A 21461-nucleotide genomic window follows, 5' to 3' on the forward strand; every position below is an offset into this window, starting at 1 on the left:
AATTTGTAAATAAAAATAAAAAATAATTTATTTGTGGATGAAAACATATCTGTTCTTATGTAAAAACACTTGCTTTTTATTTTTTTTTTTTTTTTTATTTTTTTTATTTTTTTAATTTTTTAAATTTTTTTTATAAGCATTTGTAAAGAAATGGAACATTCATTGATCACAATGAGGAAATATTGAACATCTATATGACATGAATAATGCCTACTAAATTAAGGAGTCAGCAGTGACACTGCTCTCTTTAGAAGTGACCTTGAAAATAAAATTGAGAATAAGAAATAGTTAATGAATATTTAAATATTTAGATCAGTATTGAGGGGACTAGACTTTTTTGGATTTAAGAAATATTGGCTTAGTCAAATTTTTATTCCACTTTGAGATGAGCCACACAAATAGATATCTTCTAACAGTTTTGAGCAAATCACGATCTTTGTTTGCTGTTATATAGGTATTTGTCATGCAGCTCTCAGATTGTGACACATGGTGTTTTAGACCTAACGACTTTTCTACCCAAAAAAGAAAGACCTAGCGACTGGAATTTTTCACCCTTATAGCTATACGTGTCAAATGAGGATTGTTTGAAATATGTCAATGCAGGAGCAAAAAAAGGGTGAAAATTAGACCAACACCTCGTAACTATGAGGTCAAGAATTTGAATCCCCTCAGGACTAGTATAAACTAGCCTTGAGGATGTAGTCAATGTGCGTACAAGCAGATTTACATCATCTATAATTCCCACCCCTTGCAATTCCTTATAATTTATATTGAGAATTGCGACACGTGATAGTTAATTATCCAAAGTCAAAATTAGAACCTAATTAGGAACTGAATCTAATAAAAAATAAAAAATAAAATCTAAACTTAAGTCTTAAGAAAGGAAGAGATGGGGGGGGGTGGGTTTGTTGGGGTTTGGCCCGGGGGGGAGGGGGTTGGACCTAAAAAATTATTGAATTGGGTGAAATTTTTTTTTGGGGGGTTTCGGTTTCCCTTTTTCTTCCTAATCCGTCCCTGTTTTGGGTTTGGGGGGGTTTTTGTTGTCCCCCCCCCCCCCAAACCCCCCTTTGTGACCCCCCCCACCCCTTAGGGATTTATTATATTCAATTATTAGTTGGGTTTTAATTGTGCCTGTTGGATAATTAATTGCCACATGTCACAATCCTAGATAGGAATTACAGGAATTGCATGGGGTGAGAATTGTAGAGGATGTGAACCCGCCGACAAGCTGGTTTCAATTCCAAAAAATGAAAAGTTGGAAATTAGGAGGAAGACAGCAGAGGCCAAGTCAAGCAAATGCCTCGGGTCTTTGGGTGGCTGCCAGCATGGCCAGGTTATTGGGCCTGACTTGGAGTCAGCCCATGCTCAATGGGCTTCAGATCCAGAACCGGTGGTGAATTTTCTTCCCTTAGCTCCAAGGATGACCCTCAGTGGAAATGTGAGAGAGAAAGAGAGCGATAGAGGAGAGAGAGAGAGAGAGAGAGAGAGAGAGAGAAACCCTAGGGAGACGAACCGGTTTGAGAGTTAACATGACTAGAGAAGAAGTGAGCAAATCGAGCAATATTTGCATTTCCAGACCACCCGCCAAAAAAGAACCGTTGAAACAGTTGGTTTTAACTAAACCCTAAATCTGTCAGAGCTTTAAAGAGATCAAACCAAGAAGGAGATCTTCTCAGGTGTTCTCCTTTATTCATTTTTCCTTTTTTGTTTTCAGTTCCATTGTGCAATTATTCCGAATTTTTGGCTATGATCCATTGAACTTTATTTGACTGTTTATGTCTCCTCTTTTATTTAATCCAATTTGACCAGAGCTTAACCGAAAGATCTCATTTTTCCATGGAGAACTCGATCACAAAACGATTGAGTCTCCAAAACGAGGTATTTGAGCTCTATCGACAATCGATTTATTTATTTTTAGTTTGCAACAAAGGATTCGAAAGATGGTCTTATAAACCCCGTTCTTGCGGGAGGTTTAAAATACTCTTCGGGTAATTATTTTGGTATTCTATTGACGAATAATTTGTTTGTAGATTTTGAATTGGTTGAAGAAATTTTCTGAGGAGCTGGAAAGTAAAGCAAATGCTGTTACTTTGGGAATAAATGAGCTTGTGGATCAGACTTGCATTGTGGAACAAGACATGAAAAACACTCAGCATGCTTTCCGAAGTCTGTTGTACCATCAGTCCACATATAATGTAAGTACAGCTGCTTTATAAGTGGATGATGCTTACAACTGTTGAGCTGGCAATCAAATTTATATGCCTTTTTTTAATTTAAGAGGTCTAATATCCTGTTGTCCAGAGAATATCTCAGGAAGATGGAGTATCTGGTGAGACGACCGAAGATACCAGAAGGTTGGGTGCAGCAGGAATTCCTGCTCAGAGTTATGAAAACGACATTTTGCCAAGATATAAAGAGGCCATTTCTCTTGGCTTGAGTTCCTACTGGAATCACACCCAGAAAAGAAACAGAACCTCTTCAACTGCCTCTAGTTTTAATGTAAGATTCCATATGTCTGCATGCTTACAAGTTATTTCAGTCCTTAGTATTGTTGTCTCTAATTTTGTAATAATTATGTGTGATCTCTGAAATAATTTATTGTTTGATGTCTATTCATTCCTACTACATATATATATAAGTTGTATTTGATTTATATGTTCTAGTACCAAACTTTGTGTGGAGAAGACCATATTAGAGAATATACAGTGCACACTACCAACCTGGGTTCAAAGTTAAGGGTACCTTTTGTGTCTGATTTTTTAAATCTAATACTGGTTTGAATATTTTAGTTTAAGGACTTAATCTATCCATGGAAACTGACAATTTAAATTTGCAATTAATAGTATAGGTTTCAATTTAAATTTGGTTGAAAGATTTTGGATTTGATCCTTCGACCAAGTCCAAAACCGAAACGTAGAACCTTGGATACTGAATACCATAAGCAAAGCAAGAATTATACTTGCTTAAGGACTGATGGAGAAGAGACATGACTAAGTATCCCACCAAGCCTTAACTGGAATCTCATACATCAATATTGGCTTCATGCTGACATAATATTTCATCTCATGGAATAAAGAAGAGGCTCGAGCCAAAATTTCATTTTCCAAATTCGTGTACTAGGCTAGACTCCATTGGGAACTTATATAGATGACCCAGAACATATTCAGATGCAAAAAAGGAAAGCTCCAAACCAATCCTTAACTAATAAAGTAACAAAAACTAACTAGGAAACTAGAATGATGAAGGAAACTGACTCTGAACTGGTCTGAATTTATAGAATCATAATACAGCCTAACAAAAATGCTGAATAACAGTTAAAATAAAGAGTTATAGAGTATAGACACAACTAATTTTGTAGGCCTGTCTTCTACACATATTGTTGTCCATCATAATGAAAGCTCATTAGATCAAAGGCCCAAAACCATAATTGTCAAGGTGTCACCTAGGAGGTGCCTTGGCATCCAGGTGCTTTGGTCAATCTGGGCACCTTGGATGCCTTGCTTGCCTACTTGGTGTCACCTTGTATTTTAGCCCACTAAATCACCTTGGTTTGCTTAGGCGCCCTGATAACTATGCTTAACACATATATTACCAAACCCAAAGCTTATTGCCATTAAAATAATCCTGGTTTTATTTTATATACATTAGTACGGTACATGCTATATACAGGGCTTAAACCCAAACAAAATGAAGGGAAAAAAGAGAGGATGAAAACTCAGGTACATACTGTTGGCCAAAAATATTACTCTTATAAAGTAGAACCCAATGGATTACTTGCAGAATTCCTGTTCTGGAGTCTGATAGCTGAAAGTTAGATTTCGGGTTCATCTAAACTGAGAAATATGCTTGCAAAGAGACGAGTCTTCTCTCCTTCTCAAAGACCCTGTTAATCTAAGTTACTGTTCAAATGATCATATCTTTCAATTTCATGTTAGAATTACAGCTTCAACAGTGACCAAACCAAAACAAATAATAGAAAGACCCTGTTAACCTGAGTTACCGTTCAAATGATCATATCTTTCGATTTCATGTTAGTATTACAGCTTCAACAGTGACCAAAACAAAACAACTAATAGGCTAATTCAATTCTAACAAACCTAAGGCCAATGATTTTGGTGGAAGTGTAGGAACACCTATCGTACACCTTCTGGTGCTAGGGTAGGCAGGAATATGGAATACCAACACCTGAGGCTCCTTTTAAGGCAACAGAACTGCATCAGATGCTGTGATAACTGCACTTGAAGTCACAGATACAACTGATTGCCAGAACTAGAATCATAGAACCACTCCCAAAATAGCAACTGTAAATCAACTAACAGTCTCAACTGAAAGCCAATGAGTCTCAAACTACTGTGGCAGGTAGGTTGGAAGGCTCTCTTAAACACTGCAGAAGTTCAGCCACAGATGATTTCTGGATAAGGTGTAAGGGATTGATAATTGAACTGGTAACTCTTAGGTTAAAATATAGAAACTCATACTCACAGGTTAAGTGGATGACCTTAAAGTACCATTTCAAGAAGAGTATCAGCAGGGAAACAGCTCACAAAATCTTTGGGCTGATTAATAGATTTTGAGTTGCAGGCATAGTGGTCACAGTGCCCTGGCGATCCAAAGCATTGGAGAGGGTCAAAATCAAGATTGAACCAATAAGATGAGCAATGCACCCAGGTTGACCAAAACGCCTGGATCTCTAAGTGTTGGTTAGGTGATATCTTGACTACTAGTGTCGCAGGAAATTGAATTTTGCTGCAGTAGAAGTGTAGAACTCTGAACAAGGCTGCCACAGGAGTTGATTTTGTATCTCCAATATCAGATTACTTTGAGAATTGACGAAGCAGGCTTTTATGGGATGTTGGCAGAAATAACAGAGAACAATAGATGATCTAGGTATCTTAGAGTGAAGCTTGTTGTAGGTTTATAAATAAAAACTTAGGAAGAAGAGAAGTTGTGAAGAAAATAGGAAGAAAGGAGAATAAAAAGGAGGGTGTGTGTGCAAGATATCAATGAGGTTTCTCATCAGTGGGCTTGACTTGTCTCTCACTAACCATAAGCGATCTCATGTCTCACTTCTTCTGATTGCACAATGGCATTAAATTAAAGCTTTCTTTTGAAATCTTTGTTTGAACTCTAGGTCTCTTACGATTACACAGAATGTTATAGGCAAGAAAGACAAGGAAACAAAGCTAAAAAGAACCCCACTCATGGTGTATGGCCTTTTACAGTATTTGCATAAAAGGAAAGTTCTCTTAGTATCTTTTGAAAAAAATGATAAAAAAAGAGATCTGTCTGTCCTCCCTTACTCAGAACTTATCGAACAAACACTTAACGGACTGGAATTTAAGCTCATAAATGGATGAACCTCCCTTCCATCCTAAAACAAAATTACTGGCTTGATACTGATGGCCTGCTAGGCTTGATGAGCCCAATTATTTCTTTCATCCTTCAAGCTACATCAGGGGGTGTTGATATACATTGTTGTTGCTCCTACTTGACAGCCTGAGCTTTTAGGATAAGAAGTTGTAGCATGTTTGTTCCAGAGAATCTTTCCAACCTCTTCCTCAAATATTTAATAGAGATTTGCTTAAAATTGAGGAAAAGGGAATATTCTCTATACATGTCTTTAAGTATGTCCATGTAAATTTCTATGCAACAGCTGGAATCAACCCAGACAATCTGAATGTACTATAATTCTTCCAAGATCCATTATGTTAAAATAACACATGGAGAAGGACCTCTCCTTTACAATGCTTGCAACTAGTTACTTCCATTTTAATCAATACTATATGAGTATAGGCTCTAATCTTAATGAAGGTGCCTTAGAAGTTCCTAACACTTGCTATCAACGAGAATAAATGTGATAACTTTTTATTGCTTGAGTAAGGAAGATAATCTTTTTAATGGTTCTGGCTGTTCCTTCTAATGGATGAATAATGAAAATTGATTCAAAGCGTTAAGTGTAACTGCACAGTAGCATTAGTTATTTAGTTCACTGGGAACTTTCTTCTATCTGCAGCACTCCCTGTGGAGTACTTTAAAAAACTGCTTGGCCACTTTTGGGACAATAAATGTTTCATCGATTTGAAAGCTATATCCTCCAAACTAGCCCCATCTGGAAACGGATGGCAATGATTGTTGATACTTGAATCAGTAGAATGTTTTCTAGAACCCAACAGTTTTGTTTTCAATTGTCATTTGATTTTCTACTCAAGCTTCCCCCTTTGCAATTTAATCTTTTAGATTACTTGTTCTAATACTTATGTCAGCAGCTTGATTTTTCACTTTCATGGTGGGCATATCTCCATTCTAGCCACTACTTGAGAATTCTTGTCCAAATTCTTCAGCTAGTACATCCCTTTGCCTAATTCTAGCATTTTGTGGAAGAGCTGAAAGGCTTTTGAGCTTTGACATCCCCAAGGAAAACAAAGGAAAGAGAAAACAGGAATTAATAGAATTTCATATCCATTCCATATGTGGCTTTCTCCATGGTCAAAATTTATAATTACCTTTTCTGTTTGAGTTTCAAACTACAAACTGGAAGAAATTCTTTACTGTTGACTCTAGCATTTCCCCCTACATAAAATGGAGTTATCCTCTGCCAAAGTTCACTAAGAAAATGTTCACATGGATTAGTATGTGCTGCATAAAAGACCAGAGCTGCCAAGTTGACATGATTAGAAAATCGTGAGAAAATCAGAGTTCTTCCTATTGGATGTTCTAAAGAGTTAGGATATGATAAGCATCCAGACTTAGAGAAGAAGTTTCAATTCTAACAAATTTAATAGTGCTTATTTTTATACTTGATTTGCTGATGAACTCATTAGAAGGTTCCAGTCAAATAGCATGTCTTTCTCTCTTGTAGTTCTTGTAAAAAAATTAAAATTCAGCCGACTCTGAGACTTCTCTCATTAATGGGGTAGGCTCCAAGAATCCTGCTGTATTCTAATCTTTCTAAAGTCATACTTGTTGCAGTATCATCCTTGAAACTCTCATATTTATCTGTATATTTTTCTTTAGTAGTATCTATGACATTCTTTATTGTTAGAGAATCCTTTTCAACCATTTTAGTCTTAGCTTGTAAATGATGAGCACCTATGCTGAAGTATGAAGTGTACCCTTCTTTAGTGATTGTTGTCATCTTTCACCGCAAGTCCTCAACAAATATTCTTTCTGACACTGATTTGCTGGGAGTGTTTGCTTGAATCTATCTAATTGTATTAGTTGAAATATTATGTTAATGTCTGTGTTGTCTTGTTTTGTCTTTTGCATACTTATTAAAGACCGGGTTAGTTCATGATCCTCTCCCACATATAATTGGTTCTGAAGAGTATGTTCATGACAATAGCTGTGGTTTAAAAGGTAATATAATTTATTGTTGTTATGGTACATAAATCTGATATCAAGATTTATGGGTTTTTCACTGTATGTTGTTGGGTTATTTGTCTTCTGTCAGACACGGAGGATTTGATATTACAGACAGAGTCGATTAATTTCAGCAACATAACAGAAAGACAAGAAGAATACACTGATGGAGGACCCCCTGGTTCTGATGCTTTGCTGAGCAGAGATTTATTCGGGAGAGAACAAGAATCATCTCGGAAGGCAAGTTGGTAAAACATCAGATTTGTTGTTTTGTCTACTTCTGCAAATAGTTATATTGTATTGCCTCTTCCACCTAACTTGTATCATCAACAATTCGACATTGAATTGTTATTTTGAAAAAGTGTAATTGTGAATGAGTTCCTAGATTTTACTCAGTTTTTTTTTTTTTTTTTTTTTTTTAATTTTTTTATTTTAATTTTTTTATTTCACTGGCTTTTGTACAGGAGGGAAATGAGCCATTGGTGTCTGCTGCTTTAGACTTTAAAGCAATGCTTGAGGCAGCACTTCTCAGCCCGTATAAATTCTGTATGATTTAAATCCTCTTGGTTTCTTTGCTATATGTGTCTATTGATTCTCTTTACATCTTTTGGTTTTGGTCCTGAAAATTGAAACCCATTGATGGTTTTTGTTCTGTTCTCTCTTGGGTTAACATTCTTCTAAGAGAGAGATGACTTGGTACTCTGGAAAAATTTTCTTCTCCTAAAGTTCCATTTTCCCCCTTTCCCCAAGGATGAGGTACTGTGATTTGTTTTTCAAGAGCTGAGGTGATCTCAAGTGTTAATAACTCCACCATGACGTTGTGATTATTACTCAATGATCAGGAGATGAAAAGAAAAAGGAAAAAACTGAAAGCAGACACTAATTTTGGCTACATGGCTTATTTTCTCCTGTTTAAATGCAGATGATAAGGAGAATTCATCATTGTCTACCGCTGTCGACAGCGACATCACCAACAGTGAACGAATTCGTGGAGAGCTGGTTAGTTTGCTAAATTTGAAGACAATCTGCAACTTCTAGTTGATTCCTAGGAAAGGCTAAAGCAAAAGTTCTGTTTAACCTGGATATTGTGATTCATATAGATCACAAAGTTCTGCATTCCTATACTGTGAACAACCTGAAAATTCTAAAACCCAAAAAAAAAAAAAAAGGGGGGGGGGGAAAATTATACAAAAATGTGATTAAAAAAAAATGGTCAGTTGTATTCACTAGCCTGAAGACAGTCTAATGTTCAAGGCACAAGTCCTCATATAGCAATAATTTATTTCACTTCAATGGGCCCTACTTGGGGTCAAAATTAAGACCTACATTTTCCTTTTTACTTTTTATTTCTTGAATTTATCCTGTTGACTTTAATTTATTCGAAAGTTAACATTGTATTTGGCCTACATAATAATGTGACTTTTGGGTCATGAAGTTTATTATTTTCTCTTTGCTGAATATGGTCTGGGTAGAGTCATAATCGGAAAATCTCATCACTCAGTAAAGGTTGTAATGGTTCCTGGGTCAACATCAGATGTATTTGTTTGTTCCTATTTTGCTTAAGTTGAGATTTCTGTGTATCTTTCTGCAGGATTCTGCAGCATCCATTGCAGCGGATAACACTGAAGTTGGTACTTCAGAAAAGGCTACTGGGACTGTGGAGGTACCACCTACTTCTTCAGAAAATGCTATAAATTTTCAGGCCTCAGACATCCAATCACATTATTTTTCTTCTGCATTAATTTCTGGAAGCCTTTTTGACACGGATGAGGAACCAATTTCTTTGCCTGTTCAAGAAATTCATGAAGTTTTCCCAACTAAAGATGACTTGTTGAGTGCTGGCAGTGGAGATTCTGGTCGAGGTAAGATAGAAGCTGCACCTAATCCTTCAGTTGTAGCTGATGATCCAAACAGCCTCGCTTCTAAGAGTGAACCTCTTCCAGATAATAGAAGATCCATTGCATCATATTCCATTCCTGATGAGGGCAATGTGGTAGAGGCTAGTGCACTGCATTTTAGATCCAATGGATTGGTTTCTCACGTGCCCAATGAAAGAACGTCAGTTGATTTTTCAGAGATTTTGAATAGTGGTGGAGTTGAAGGCCATTGCTCGTCCTCCAATGATCTGCTGATGTTATGTGAAGATAAACCTGAAACAAGAATTTCTTTTGGCCATACAGCTGAAGTTTCATTATCACTTCCTTCGAAGGAGATATCCAGTGGTTCTGATTGTGATGGTGATGAAGAAGATCTGTCAATCACATCTGAAGATGCTGTAATTTCACGAAGTCATCTGGCCAGTCATGATGTATCTGGTGATGAAGAACGAGACCAATCAAGTGGCCACCATTCTGAGAGTTAATTCAAGTCTCACATATTTGGACTTGAAAATAGAAAAGCCACCTGGGAACAGTATGCCAAGAGTAGAGCTTCTGAAGTTATCCACTGTATTGGCTTCCTAAATCGAGTACCTCCCGTTACTTATTTTCCGCTGCTCAAGCTCTAGCAGGAAAACTTGTGCTACTGACCACCAACACCCAAGTGGAGACCAGTGACTATGGGACCTCCATCGCTAACATCCATTGAGATCAATTGTTGTTCAGACCTATCAAATGCAGGAATTACTAACTGTTGTGCAATAGATGATGACGTATAAGAATTTCCTTTTAGCCGTAGGATACAGCATTGATGGAAGAGAACGCCCCTCAGGAGATTGGAGCTTACTGCTGTGTTTGATGCACTTATTCAACTAAGTTGACAGTTTCTACTTTACCTACCTATTGATTTTGTACATTGTTAATTATTTTCTGAAGATTGAGCTGTATTTGTTTTCTTCTTATTTATAATATTCAAACCTTTGGACTAATGAATCCGGCATTTTAATTATATTTTGTCTTTTGAGTAAAGATGGATAACTATTAGGGAAAGGTCAATGACCAGTTTTAAGTTTCATGGATAGCATCCCCATTCTAGGAAAAAGGATGGAAATATTTACATGGCTCCTGCAGAAACGGATTTCTTTGTGATTCACTTCTTTGAGCTATAAGGAGAGCTTTAACCAAGCGTTCATATAAATGGTTAAAGTAGATGTGCTTCTGAAACAGTGGTGGCTATAAGATAAGACCAACTAGGTTTTGGATACGAAGCTCCCGTTCCTCTACATAATCCCCTCTTGAGTTTGGATCATCTTTAGAGAATAACAATGTACAATGTGTTCTTTTGATGGTTTTGAACTACACAATAGTAGTGGGATCTTATTTGGGATCCACTAAATTCTCAATTTTTTTCTTAAGTAATATGTCTAAGTGGGCCCTACTATAGTAGTGGGATCCCATCCACTAAATTCTCAATTTTTTTCTTAAGTAATATGTCTAAGTGGGCCCTACTACTGTTGTATGGTAGGACCATGTCACGGGAGTACTTTTGTTGTCGACTTGTCCCATCCCATCCCATCACGGCGAGGTGACCTAATCCCGGGAGGAGCAATTAAATGCCCAACTTCCCTAGGGGAGGTTTTGGGTTCACACCCGTTCGGCGGCATTAATTATATATATATAAAATCTCCCTTGAGGATAATAGTGGTGCGCGTAAGCTGGCCCGAATGAACCTCATAAAAAAAAATTTAAAAAAAAAATATTGAACCTTTTTATTTTCGTCTTGCGATGTACGTATTACTTATTCTTAATGCGCTGTTCATAAGTTAACGATGCGGGAATAGAAAACTCGGGTCTGTACGTATATTTCCAGACAGATTACGAGTGAGCAAACACCGTAAGATTTTCTTTCTCGTTAGGTTTTTTGGATTTCTTTCTCTTGTTTTCTTCAGTTACGTGTAGTTTCTCTACACCATATTCCAAGTTTCGTTCAAAACAATAATGAATTAGGTTGGATTCAGAAAACCAACGAGAATGAGGGGTTAACTCTCAATTCACCCTAAACAGATCTATTTTTTTTTAACATACCTTTGTTTTGGAAGTGGGTTGGTGATAATAACCCATTTTACTTAGGTTTCCTTCCTCTTTCCCCGAGCAGAAGGCTTATCTTCACCTCTGGGCAACCTGAGATGTGTTCAGGCAACACAATTCTAATAAATGGGATTGCAGAGAATGGGTTTAGAGCTACCAACCGAATCGCTGCCAGATCCTATTCCGATGGTCTGTTTCATGTGGTCACCCTCAACCTTGAAGTGTATCAACTAAAAAAATGTATACAATGCAGAAAATGAATGGGAAATTATAAGCAAACAGTTACACAATGGAAGGGGTTATGTGATTTGGGAAAATTGTAGGGCTATAACATGAGATGTGTTTTACTATATATAGATAATAGAGTTCCATTTGCTCATTCGCCAGCCTCTTTTAGATTACAGAGGGCGAGCCATCAAAAAAAATTTATTGCAGAACCCATGTAGGCACACATAACTGAGATATTGGTCATGTTCCTGATGTGGACTGATTTTTGGGTTAGGTTTTCTTGGATGAATTCTCTAAAATTTAAGGTTCGCCAAGAATCTTCCAGCAATTAATTCTAAAATTGTATGAGAGTGTTTGGGTTTACTTTGAGATGGCTCAAAATTACTGGATAACCTATGGGTGGTTTGGATGCAAAAGGATAAGAGATATATTGTTTAACTAGGGTTTGGAGGTTTGGGAAAGTTTTAGAGTTTTAACAAAATAAAGATGGGCTAGTGGTTTGAGATAAACAATCCCTCATGGGTGGAACTTTGGAGAGGAAGTAATTCCAATGGGATGGGACTAGGGATGAACAATTTGGAGTTAGATGGGAAAGATGTGGGTTGTTATAGGGTAATCTAAAATTGTCTAGGGAAGGGTAGGAAGCTTGTGGTAGGGTAGAAAAGGGAGACGAGGCTTGCAGTTAGGGGAGGGGCTGGCATGCTGCTGCAATTAGGGAGGGAGGCTGCTCCGATGAGGGGGAGGGGCTGGAATGCTGCTGCGATTAAGGGGGATGGGCTGGGAGGCTGCTTTGATGAGGGGGAGGGGTTCTTGATTGCTGCACTTACTTGTTTAGGACTGTATTGCTGCTGTAGTAGTGAAAGAAGGCTGGAGATTGGCAGAAAATGCTGGAAGTTGAAGTCTTGATTGAATTCTTGAAAGCTAGAAACCTTGACAACTGCTGTGGCCCTCTCACAAGGCCACAACCCAACCTTTTGTTAAAATCAGCTTCAATTCATTCAGTTCAATCTGCCGTTACAATGAAAAGAATGGCCTACTTATAGCTGTACATCAAGAAATAACTTGACTTAAACTGGGAACTAGACTTAGACTCAGCTAGGGACTTAGAAACTAACTCAAGTAGGGTTTCCTTCATAAGTTAGGATATCATTTACAACCAAATAAGAACCACATAAAATAAAAGAACTCTTCTTGAAATAAGAGACCTAGTTATCTATAAGAGTTCTACTTTAAAAGAAAAAACTCATTAAGACACAAGAACTCAAATACTAGTTCAAACTAAGGCTTTAAAACAAAACTGGACTCTGAAAATAAAACTGAAATTCTGAAATTAAAATACAGCAGCTAAGTTGGGCTAAAAATTGACCAATATGGGGTTTGGCCAGCCCTAGGTGCGCCACCTAGGTGGGGCCTTGGGGCCCACACCAGGGTTTCGGTCAGGGGGTGGGCCCTTGTTAGCAGCAGTCTCCTTTGCCCTTCTTCCCTTCTTCTATGTCATCTTCTTTTGTATTAGCCTGCATAAATTCCAGCTACAATATACTGTCAAACACAGCCTATAATGATGATTTATAACTTGTATCCTATCTTCTATTCTTAGTCTCTGTCATTATTTTTCATAAAGCTCTATGGAATTGCTAAAATACTGTCACCTCATTACATGTGATAATTATGGCCTTACAAGAACATGATATTGCTTCCCCTTCCCCCTAAAATTATGTCCATGAGAGTTAGAACCACATTTTCCCTTGTCCCAAGTTGCATAAACTGGTGCTTATCCCGTTTAATGTATTGTTACTCTTTCTTGTTGCTTTCAAATTCGATGGTCCATGTTATAACTCACCCACTCAATGAAGAATAAAGAGAACCAGAAGAAGAAAGACATACAAGGTTTTGTGTGGTTCGGCCTCCAATGTAGAGAACCTATGTTTATGGTATGAAACCCTCATCTCATCAAGTTACGGATGAGAGATACTTAGTTATCTTTAAATAAAGGATACAAGGTGGAGTCCTTTACAATATCAACTATTCAACTTTCTTGTTACATGTATAATTAGACTCTTCTATCCTAGGACTTTTAGATACAGTAGAAGTCTTCGATACATTGTCTTTATCTCCAACACTCCCCCTCTAAGTTGGTTGAAGACATTTTCGGAGGTCACCTTGGACATCATGCGCTGAAAAATAATTTTAGACAATGCCTTTGTAAAAATATCAGCAAGTTGGTCTTTACTTTGAATGTATGGAGTCTCAATGCTCTTTTCTTGAACTTTCTTGCGAACAAAGTGACAATACACATCTATATGTTTAATTTTTTTTTTACGGAAGACTAGATTCGAAGCAATATGAGAGGCTGTTTGATTATCGTTCAACAACTTTATAGGTGCAGTGGACCCTCCAAAAGCTAACTCCTGCAGCAATATTTGTAGCCATACTGGTTCACTGGGAGCAGAGGTCATTGCACGGTATTTTGCTTCTGCACTTGACCTTGCCACAACACTATTATTTTTCTCTTCCAGGTGATAAGATTTCCCCCTAATAATATGCAAAAGCCAAAGATCAATCTTCTATTTGTAGGATTTCCAATCTAATCAGCATCAATATAGCTAATGATTTCAGTAGTGTTGTTCTTCATCAAAATGCCACTTCCAACACAAAGTTTTAGGTACTCTAGTACTTGATCTACAAGGACCATATGACCTTCAGTAGGGGAATGCATAAATTGACTCACATAACTGACGGCATAGCTGATGTAAGGTTTGGTAATAGTGAGATAGTTAGACATCCAACCAATCTCTGAAAACGTCCAACATCCTGTAGCAGAATAGTATTTTCAACAAATTTGCTACTAAAAGTCCATAGGTGTTTTAGATCCTTTTTTCTTTTTTCTTACCCAAAGCTTTGAATCTATTAAAAGAAACAAGAAAGTTGGGAGTTGCTTCAGCAAAGACACCTATGGACTATGGTAACAAAGATGTTGAAATATGGTTCCACTATAGGATGTTGAATATTTTCAGAGATTGGTAAGATGTTTGATCTACCTCACTATTACCAGACCTTACATCAGCTATGTCGTATATTATATAAGTCAATTAATGCATTCCCCTACTGAATGATATATGACCCTTGTAGATTGAATAATAAGATACCTGAAACATTCCTAGACGTGGCATTTGATGAAGAAGAACAACCACACAGAAATCATTGGTTGTACTAATGCAGATTGGCTAGAAATCCTACAGATAGAAGATCGACCGACCTCTAGCTTTTGTATGTTTTTAGGGGAAAATCTCATCACTTGGAAAAGCAAAGATGAGAGTGTTGGGGCAAGATCTAGTGCTGAAGAAGAATATAGTGCAATGGCCTTCGCTACTAGTGAAATAGTATGGGTACGACTATTGCTGTATAAGTTAGGTTTTGGAGGGTCCACTGCACCTATGAAGGTGTTTTGCCATAATTAGATAGTCTTTCATATTGCTTCAAATCCTGTTTTCTATGAAAGAACTAAACACATAGAGTTGGGTTGTCACTTTTTTCTGTGAGAAAGTTTAAGACAAGACCATCGAGACTCTATACATTTGGAGTGAAGTACAACTTGCTGATATTTTTACAAAGGCGTTATCTAAAACTATTTTTCGGCGCATGATGTCCCAGTTGATCTCCGATGATGTCTTCAGTCCAACTTGGAGGGGGAGTGTTGGAGATAAGAAAATGTGTCAAGGTTTCCTAGTCTATCTAAAAGTCCTACGATAAAAGAGTCCAATTATAGATGTAACAAGAAAGTTGAAATTGTAAGGGACTCTATCTTGTATTCTTTATTAAAGATAACCGGCGCCCCTCATCAGTAACTTGATGAGATGAGGGCTTTCATATTGTGGACGTAGTTGCTCTAGACTGGTCCAAAATAGCCTGTGGCTGAACTTTAATGACATCTTCCTCCCTTTGCGCTGGAGCATTTGATCCAATTTTCTTCTCAAGGCACGATACATGGAAACAGGATGTATTTTTTGACCCACTAGATAACTGAAGATTTTATGCTACAATACCCACCTTCTGAAGTACTTGAACGGTCCATGGTATCACAGTGACAGCTTGAGACTATTTCAAAGTGCCTCATTAACCTGCCAATGTGGTATGTAAGTCACCAAATTTCCATGTTGAAACTCTTGTCCATGCTTCATTGTCATGTTTCTTTCCCCAATTTGAGCCTTTTGTAACTGCTTACATAGTTGCTTGAGAACTTATCATGCTCCTAGAGGCCTTCTGTTTGAGGATGATGAGTTGAGGCCTTGAGGGAATTTTTTTTTGAAATTTCTACTTTGCATACTAGTGAAAGTTGTGTCTCTGTCATAAACAATATCCTTGGGAGCCCTGTACAATTTGAAAATGTTATCAGAGAAGACACGAGACACTGATATTGATAAATAAGTATGAGAAATGGAAATGGAATGTGCAAACTTTGACAAGCAATTGCTACTGTATTGATTATTTACCTTTAGAAATTGGGAATCTGTGTCCATACTTGGTAGGAATAGGAAGTGGATGGAGTAGGCCTGGTGGGTGGTTATTCTCCCATCTATTGACATTGACAAGTAAGTTCAGCTTGCTTGATGTGCGCCCCATACCTTCTCATTCCTCTCCAAAAGAAAACTGATTGTATGTACCTGAGAGTCTTATGATGGCCTTCCTGGTGTACCTTTAGAACTAGTCATTGAGCTCCCAAAAGAAGAGCCATGGGGTAATGAAGAGTTTCTACGCGAAAAAAGGGTAATGTAGAAGCACTAGCAGGATGTTGAAGGTGGGTATTGCACTCTCAGCCCTGACCTTTTCTGTGACAATAATTAAAGATATCCAACTCATAACCTGCATTTTAATATATCACTATTCTCTCTTTTATTTCTTTTGAAAAGAGTCTTTTTTGTTCTCTTGCCCTCTACCCTTTTGGTGGGAACTTTAAAAAGTAATTTCAGGATCACTGATCCTTTTTCTACTACCTTTTAGCAGGTTATTAGAAAACTGGATCCGTCCAATCATCTTGAGGGCACTGGTGCCCTCGATCAGCCCAACAACAGTAGAGTTGCTGCCCAGGCTACAATTCACTGGACTCAAATGAGGGATGATGAGAAGATGATGGTAGTTCAAGCAGAAATGAAGAGAGTAAACCACCTTCCTGCAAGCAGCAGCTATGCAACACATCGTAAGCGAGTTCTCAACAAAGTATTGCAACTTATGTCCATTCAGGTTAGAAAGCTTCATACTTATAATAAAAACCTGATATGGTTAAGGGCCTTTTTGGTATCAACTGTCGTTCTCATTTTCTGACAATTTTCATATTTTTATGTGTTTGATATCCTTTAAACCCTATTTTTGTTTAAAAGAATAGAAAACCCCCACCCCAAAAAATCCGGAATAGACTTTGTCTGTCTTGGATTCTGGGTCGGAAACTCATTCTATTCATTTTTTTGTACAAGCCACTTAAAATTCAAATGCAAATTCAGGGTATAATAGTAAACACATTCTTTTTATGAAAACCTTATTATCTCTCCATTTTCTCACTCCCAAACCCTAATGTTCTGTTCTCAATTTTCATTATCAACTTTTTATTTTGACATACAAAACTTATTTTTCATTCCATAATTTATTCTGGATAAAAGTTACCAAACCATTTTTCATAAGCCCTAAAAGTGGACAAAGGTCGCAGCCATGTTCCTGCTGCCCCAGTCATTTGTTTTGATATGGAATCCAGTAGGGTATTTTTGGAAAATAATAGAACCTAAGAGGGTATTTCACCATTCAGGTTAAAAACCTTCATACTGTTAATAAAAATCTGATATGGTTAAGAAGTGGACAAATTTTGGCTGCACCCCATGTTCCTACTGCCCCAATCTTACATGTTTATATGGAATCTAGTAAGATATTTTAGGAAAATAATAAAATCATATTTGTTGACATGGAATTCAGTAAGGTATTTTTTGGAGAATAATAAAATCCAAGAGGGTATTTGTGAATCCAAAGGGGAAGGGAATTAGTCCAAATCAGTGCATAAGGGTTGCAGCCAAACTTTTTCCTTAACAAGTGGTTGGTGACTTTGTAATTAACTATGAAGCTTTTGATTTTACATGCCTTCTTGATGATTACTTGAATATCAGTCATTATAGGGCATATGGGCCTTATATCTTTTTCATTTTTTGCTTTTTGAATAACAAAGGCAAAGTTAATAAAGGAAGAGATAGGTCAAAGAGAGGATGACCTTTCCTAGTGCATCCAAATAGCCTTGCTATGCCTTGTTAGAAGATAGAACGATCTCCTGATGCCCAAATAGCTAATTAATTAATTCCTGCAACTGTGTACCAAGTTACAATCATATAGAAGACCTGAAACACACAATCACTTTGAACTCACTGACATATTTATCAATGAAGATTCCTTTAGTCTGCTTCTTCCATTGTCCATAGCATTGAGTTTGTAATAAGGGTGGCAGATTTCCAAGAGTTCTGCTTTCTTCTGCTGAAAACTCATATTGGTTGTGCTTCAATTAGAGCTGCAAAGCTATGGATGTAACCAGGTCGTTCCATACTCTTGTTAGAAAGCTGACCAAAGTTTTATGCTGAAAAGTAATGGAGTGAAAAATGGCTCAACTGATTCCGCTCCTCTTTTTTCTTTTTTTTTTTCTTCTTTTTTTCCCCCTTTTTGGGGGTGGGGGGATGGGGTGGTGGATGGGTTGGGTGAGAGAGTATTTCACACCTTTGGAATGGAATGACCCATGAGGTAATAGAATCCAGTTTTATCCCTGTTGGTAGTCCAAAAAGGAAAGGGAATTCTGGATGGGTTTTTGAGCTCCAAAGCAAGAGGGATAACAAGGTCTTTCCAACTTTCTGATTGAGATCTTGAAGTGTGATTTTAGGAGATGACTATAAAAATATCATATGAGATTGATTCTTGTTCTTACCCGATAAATCTGTTCTTGACCAATCTATCAATGCAGACAGCCATTACAATTTCTCTTTGCAGTGATGATCACAAATGGTAAATCTAACTTGGCAATCTGTTTTGGGCTTAATGAAGCTCAGCAGCTACTTTTCTGCAAATGCTCCTACCTGACTTAGAGTATTGCTGGTATCCTCCATCAGATGCAGTAGCACTCGGCTGTTTGGACCAGCGTGACTGGCTTTGGAAGCCTGATCCCCGATGGAACCAGCACAACCTGGGTATTTGATCTAATAAAAGCTGGTAGCAGTTTAGTTAGTCTCCACTTTTGTCATGTTTAGCTTTGTGTTGGATTTATGGGAGTGGGATATAGAGTTTGATGCAAGTTAGTTAGGAGTCTTTGTTTTTCTCTTTATATATTTGCATGTACCAGAAGGCCTTGGCACAATGGTAAGGTTTCTTGGTCGCAGGTTTGAATTGGGAAACATTCTCTCTGTGGAATGGGCTTAAGTCTGCTTACATTATGACCCTGCCCAGATTCCACGATGGTGGGATCCTCTTGCACTGGGTACACCCTTTTATACTAGCATATACCTAGCAAAAAGTACACATTGAAGACAACGAAATTGTGTTGTTGGTTGCTGCAAAGATGTGTGCATACGAGTTTCTTTTTCTCCCAGCAAATGTGAGTTACATTTTATGTGTTTTCCCTTCTCTTATTGGGCTGGCTAGCACCGTCTCTTTTGGGGGGAGTGTGAGGACAGCTGCCCCACCGCAGTCTAACCTGTCCCTTCTTGGTTTATCTTCTCCATGGTTGTCAAGGTATTACCTAGGCACCATGCTGTTGTTGCCTTTACCTAGGCACCATGCTGGTGTTGCCTTTGTTTTTTCCCGTTCTCTGCCATAATATGGTCTCCTCATCTTGAGAGTGGACCAACCCAAAGAATTAAAATCTCAGTATCTGCTTGGCAATTGGGAAATTCATATTTTTCATCAGATGGGTCTTATGAACAGCTCTTTAGTCAATGACTCATTGTTGGGAAAAATCCCAAATGGACTTGGGACCTTGGATGATTTCATATTGTTGTTGAGCTTCACCTAATAGCTCAAGGCTTTGGGGTTGGATATCAACTTAGAGCCAGTAGGGCGATTACGTTAATTATACATCCATGTATGTAACCCCAAAAAGAATGTCACATCCGTAAGGGAGTCTTAGGAATCCCATATCAATTAACCATGAGACCTTGAATGATGTCATCTACTATTTGGGCCTCTTAATCTAATCGCTTAAGCTTTGGGTTTGAATACCTCACTGCTCTTTTGTTTATTTAAGTTGTAAGATTTTGACAGATCTGATTTCCCTTTTCTCCTGTTCATTTTTGGCAGAGGTCTAAAGCACAGGAGGAAGAGTTGGAGCTGCTTTTTTCCGGCTTATCTCTCTGATTAACAAACTTGAAATGTATGACCACTGGTTAGTTTTTACCATGTTTACCATGATTATGTGGATGTAAAAAGGTTGAGGTTTCAGCATTCTTTTTTGTGTTAGTTCTTTTGTTTTTGTTGTTGCTGTTATTGATATTGAGGGAGTGAAAAAGTGGACTGACCATACTTCCAAGGGCTCCAGGTCTGCTATCTGGTAGGATGGGTGCCCTTCGGAAACCACCAAAGGTCCCTTTATCTCTGTCAAATTTTAGTGTAGTCACAGATAGTTTGGCACATGGCAAAATCAAACCCATTTTCTTTACTCTAGCTGACCTGAAATTGGACACTGGGGCCGCAGGAAATACAAGGAGAAGAGTCAAAGACGAAATGAGTTGCAAACTTCAGGTTGAATCCAAAATTGTACATATGGAGTTTCAGATTGGCTACATCAGCCCTCCACATGTTCCAAATTGAGCTCGCCGGTATGCTAAATGTATCAAGGTGGAGATGTCATCCCAAAAAACACTTTTTTGTGTGTTTATAATTGTTTGTCAGTGGCTTAAGAATGTGATCTGTTTAGAGAAGAACGTTTCTTCTTGTCTTTGTATTAAATCCAATATTATGGCATACCTATATGAGTAGACAACAAAGTTAAATAGCATTCAGTCTCCTTGTCCATGTCATGATCTTGAAAAACTCAAATGATTTTGCTATTGAATGCCTTGATTTCTGTTTGAAAGAAAAACCGGTGTTTCTACCTTTAAACAGATACTAGCCTCATGTACAACTAAATGCCCAGCCTGCTGTACTAAAGCTTCATAGTGGCAATGAATCTACTTCTGTTATTATGGATCAAGCGTTCCCCATGGTTGACATATCATGAATTAAGATCATAGAGCGCATTCAGGAGCAATTCACTCAATGAAGTGCTAGCACAATATTTGACTAAGCACATCCGTTTTGCTTGGTCAAGTTGCTACTCAAAGAACTTGGGTTGTGGCAATGTAGGACTCTCTTGGAGGTTAAAGGGCATACCCATGGTGCAAGCTCGTGTTTAGCAGGTTTTGGGGAAGGTTAATTGTGTTCAGCTTACCCTGTTTTCAGGACCCAGGCTGTAACCAATTGCTCACCCTTGCAGTACAATGAGTCCTGGGCCTCTAGACATGGTTTGGGTAACTGGAACAACGAATGCCATTTTAGATCTTAGTCTGACCTGAATCAGGAAAATTTTGCCACTTTCTGCAAGAATAATTGAACTGACTGAGAGTCTGAGACACAATTGGTTAGGTTAGATTGCTCAGAAAGCCAGAATCAAGATCTGCTTTGGCTTTGCGTAAGTCCTCCATCAGATGGACACAACCATGCAAAGCATGTTCATGAATTTTGATACGGAGAGATTATGATCAGACCGGGTTCATACCTGGTCCGACCCTCGACCCCGGTCGAGACGGAGAGAACCGACTCACTCCCGAGCGAACCGGATCCAGAAGATGGCTTGCTGAAGAAGAAAGCTTATTCGGCTGCAAGCGTGCCCTAATCCTACTTATGGATTAGGGTAATCAC

General features: G+C 37.9%; 2 protein-coding genes across 10 annotated transcripts; both read left to right on the plus strand.

Annotated features, from left to right (window-relative positions):
- Positions 1-1458: 1458 nt before the first annotated feature.
- Positions 1459-10230, plus strand: LOC149004541 (uncharacterized). Of its 4 annotated transcripts, none has more exons than XM_089168967.1 (10): positions 1459-1676; positions 1810-1878; positions 2031-2195; positions 2302-2499; positions 7278-7356; positions 7451-7599; positions 7824-7905; positions 8282-8358; positions 8951-9221; positions 9303-10230. In XM_089168967.1, the coding sequence occupies exons 2-10, from the start codon at positions 1837-1839 to the stop codon at positions 9719-9721; spliced, it is 1482 nt and encodes a 493-aa protein (XP_089025093.1). In that variant the 5' UTR covers positions 1459-1676; positions 1810-1836; the 3' UTR covers positions 9722-10230. The 4 variants fall into 4 exon arrangements, with proteins under 4 accessions (XP_089025093.1, XP_089025094.1, XP_089025091.1 ...); XM_089168968.1 differs by lacking the exon at positions 9303-10230 and having other exon boundaries at positions 8951-9022; positions 9112-9204; XM_089168965.1 differs by having other exon boundaries at positions 8951-10230.
- An 800-nt stretch (positions 10231-11030) lies between these two features.
- LOC149004542 (uncharacterized) lies at positions 11031-20749 on the plus strand. 6 transcript variants are annotated; one of them, XR_016175714.1, is made up of 4 exons: positions 11031-11130; positions 16554-16790; positions 19863-19991; positions 20257-20749. XR_016175714.1 is itself a non-coding variant. In XM_089169647.1 (4 exons), the coding sequence occupies exons 2-3, from the start codon at positions 16659-16661 to the stop codon at positions 19917-19919; spliced, it is 189 nt and encodes a 62-aa protein (XP_089025773.1). In that variant the 5' UTR covers positions 11031-11130; positions 16554-16658; the 3' UTR covers positions 19920-19947; positions 20257-20749. The 6 variants fall into 6 exon arrangements, 5 of the variants coding, with proteins under 5 accessions (XP_089025773.1, XP_089025772.1, XP_089025774.1 ...); XM_089169647.1 differs by having other exon boundaries at positions 19863-19947; XM_089169646.1 differs by having other exon boundaries at positions 19863-19935.
- The last annotated feature ends 712 nt before the right edge of the window (positions 20750-21461 follow it).

The sequence above is a fragment of the Hakea prostrata genome, chromosome 9 (genome assembly GCF_041222555.1).
Source record: "Hakea prostrata isolate BN-2017 chromosome 9, UWA_Hpros_2, whole genome shotgun sequence".
Taxonomy (NCBI): Eukaryota; Viridiplantae; Streptophyta; class Magnoliopsida; order Proteales; family Proteaceae; genus Hakea; species Hakea prostrata.

Excerpts from the sequence above, each read along its gene's own strand:
- LOC149004541 (XM_089168965.1), top strand. The coding sequence starts at position 1,837 with ATGGAGAACTCGATCACAAAACGATTGAGTCTCCAAAACGAG. Across the intron at positions 1,879-2,030 it reads GATTGAGTCTCCAAAACGAG|ATTTTGAATTGGTTGAAGAA; the intron begins GTATTTGAGCTC and ends ATTTGTTTGTAG. Across the intron at positions 7,600-7,823 it reads AACAAGAATCATCTCGGAAG|GAGGGAAATGAGCCATTGGT; the intron begins GCAAGTTGGTAA and ends GCTTTTGTACAG.
- LOC149004542 (XM_089169647.1), top strand. The coding sequence starts at position 16,659 with ATGAGGGATGATGAGAAGATGATGGTAGTTCAAGCAGAAATGAAGAGA. Across the intron at positions 16,791-19,862 it reads TGCAACTTATGTCCATTCAG|AGGTCTAAAGCACAGGAGGA; the intron begins GTTAGAAAGCTT and ends CATTTTTGGCAG.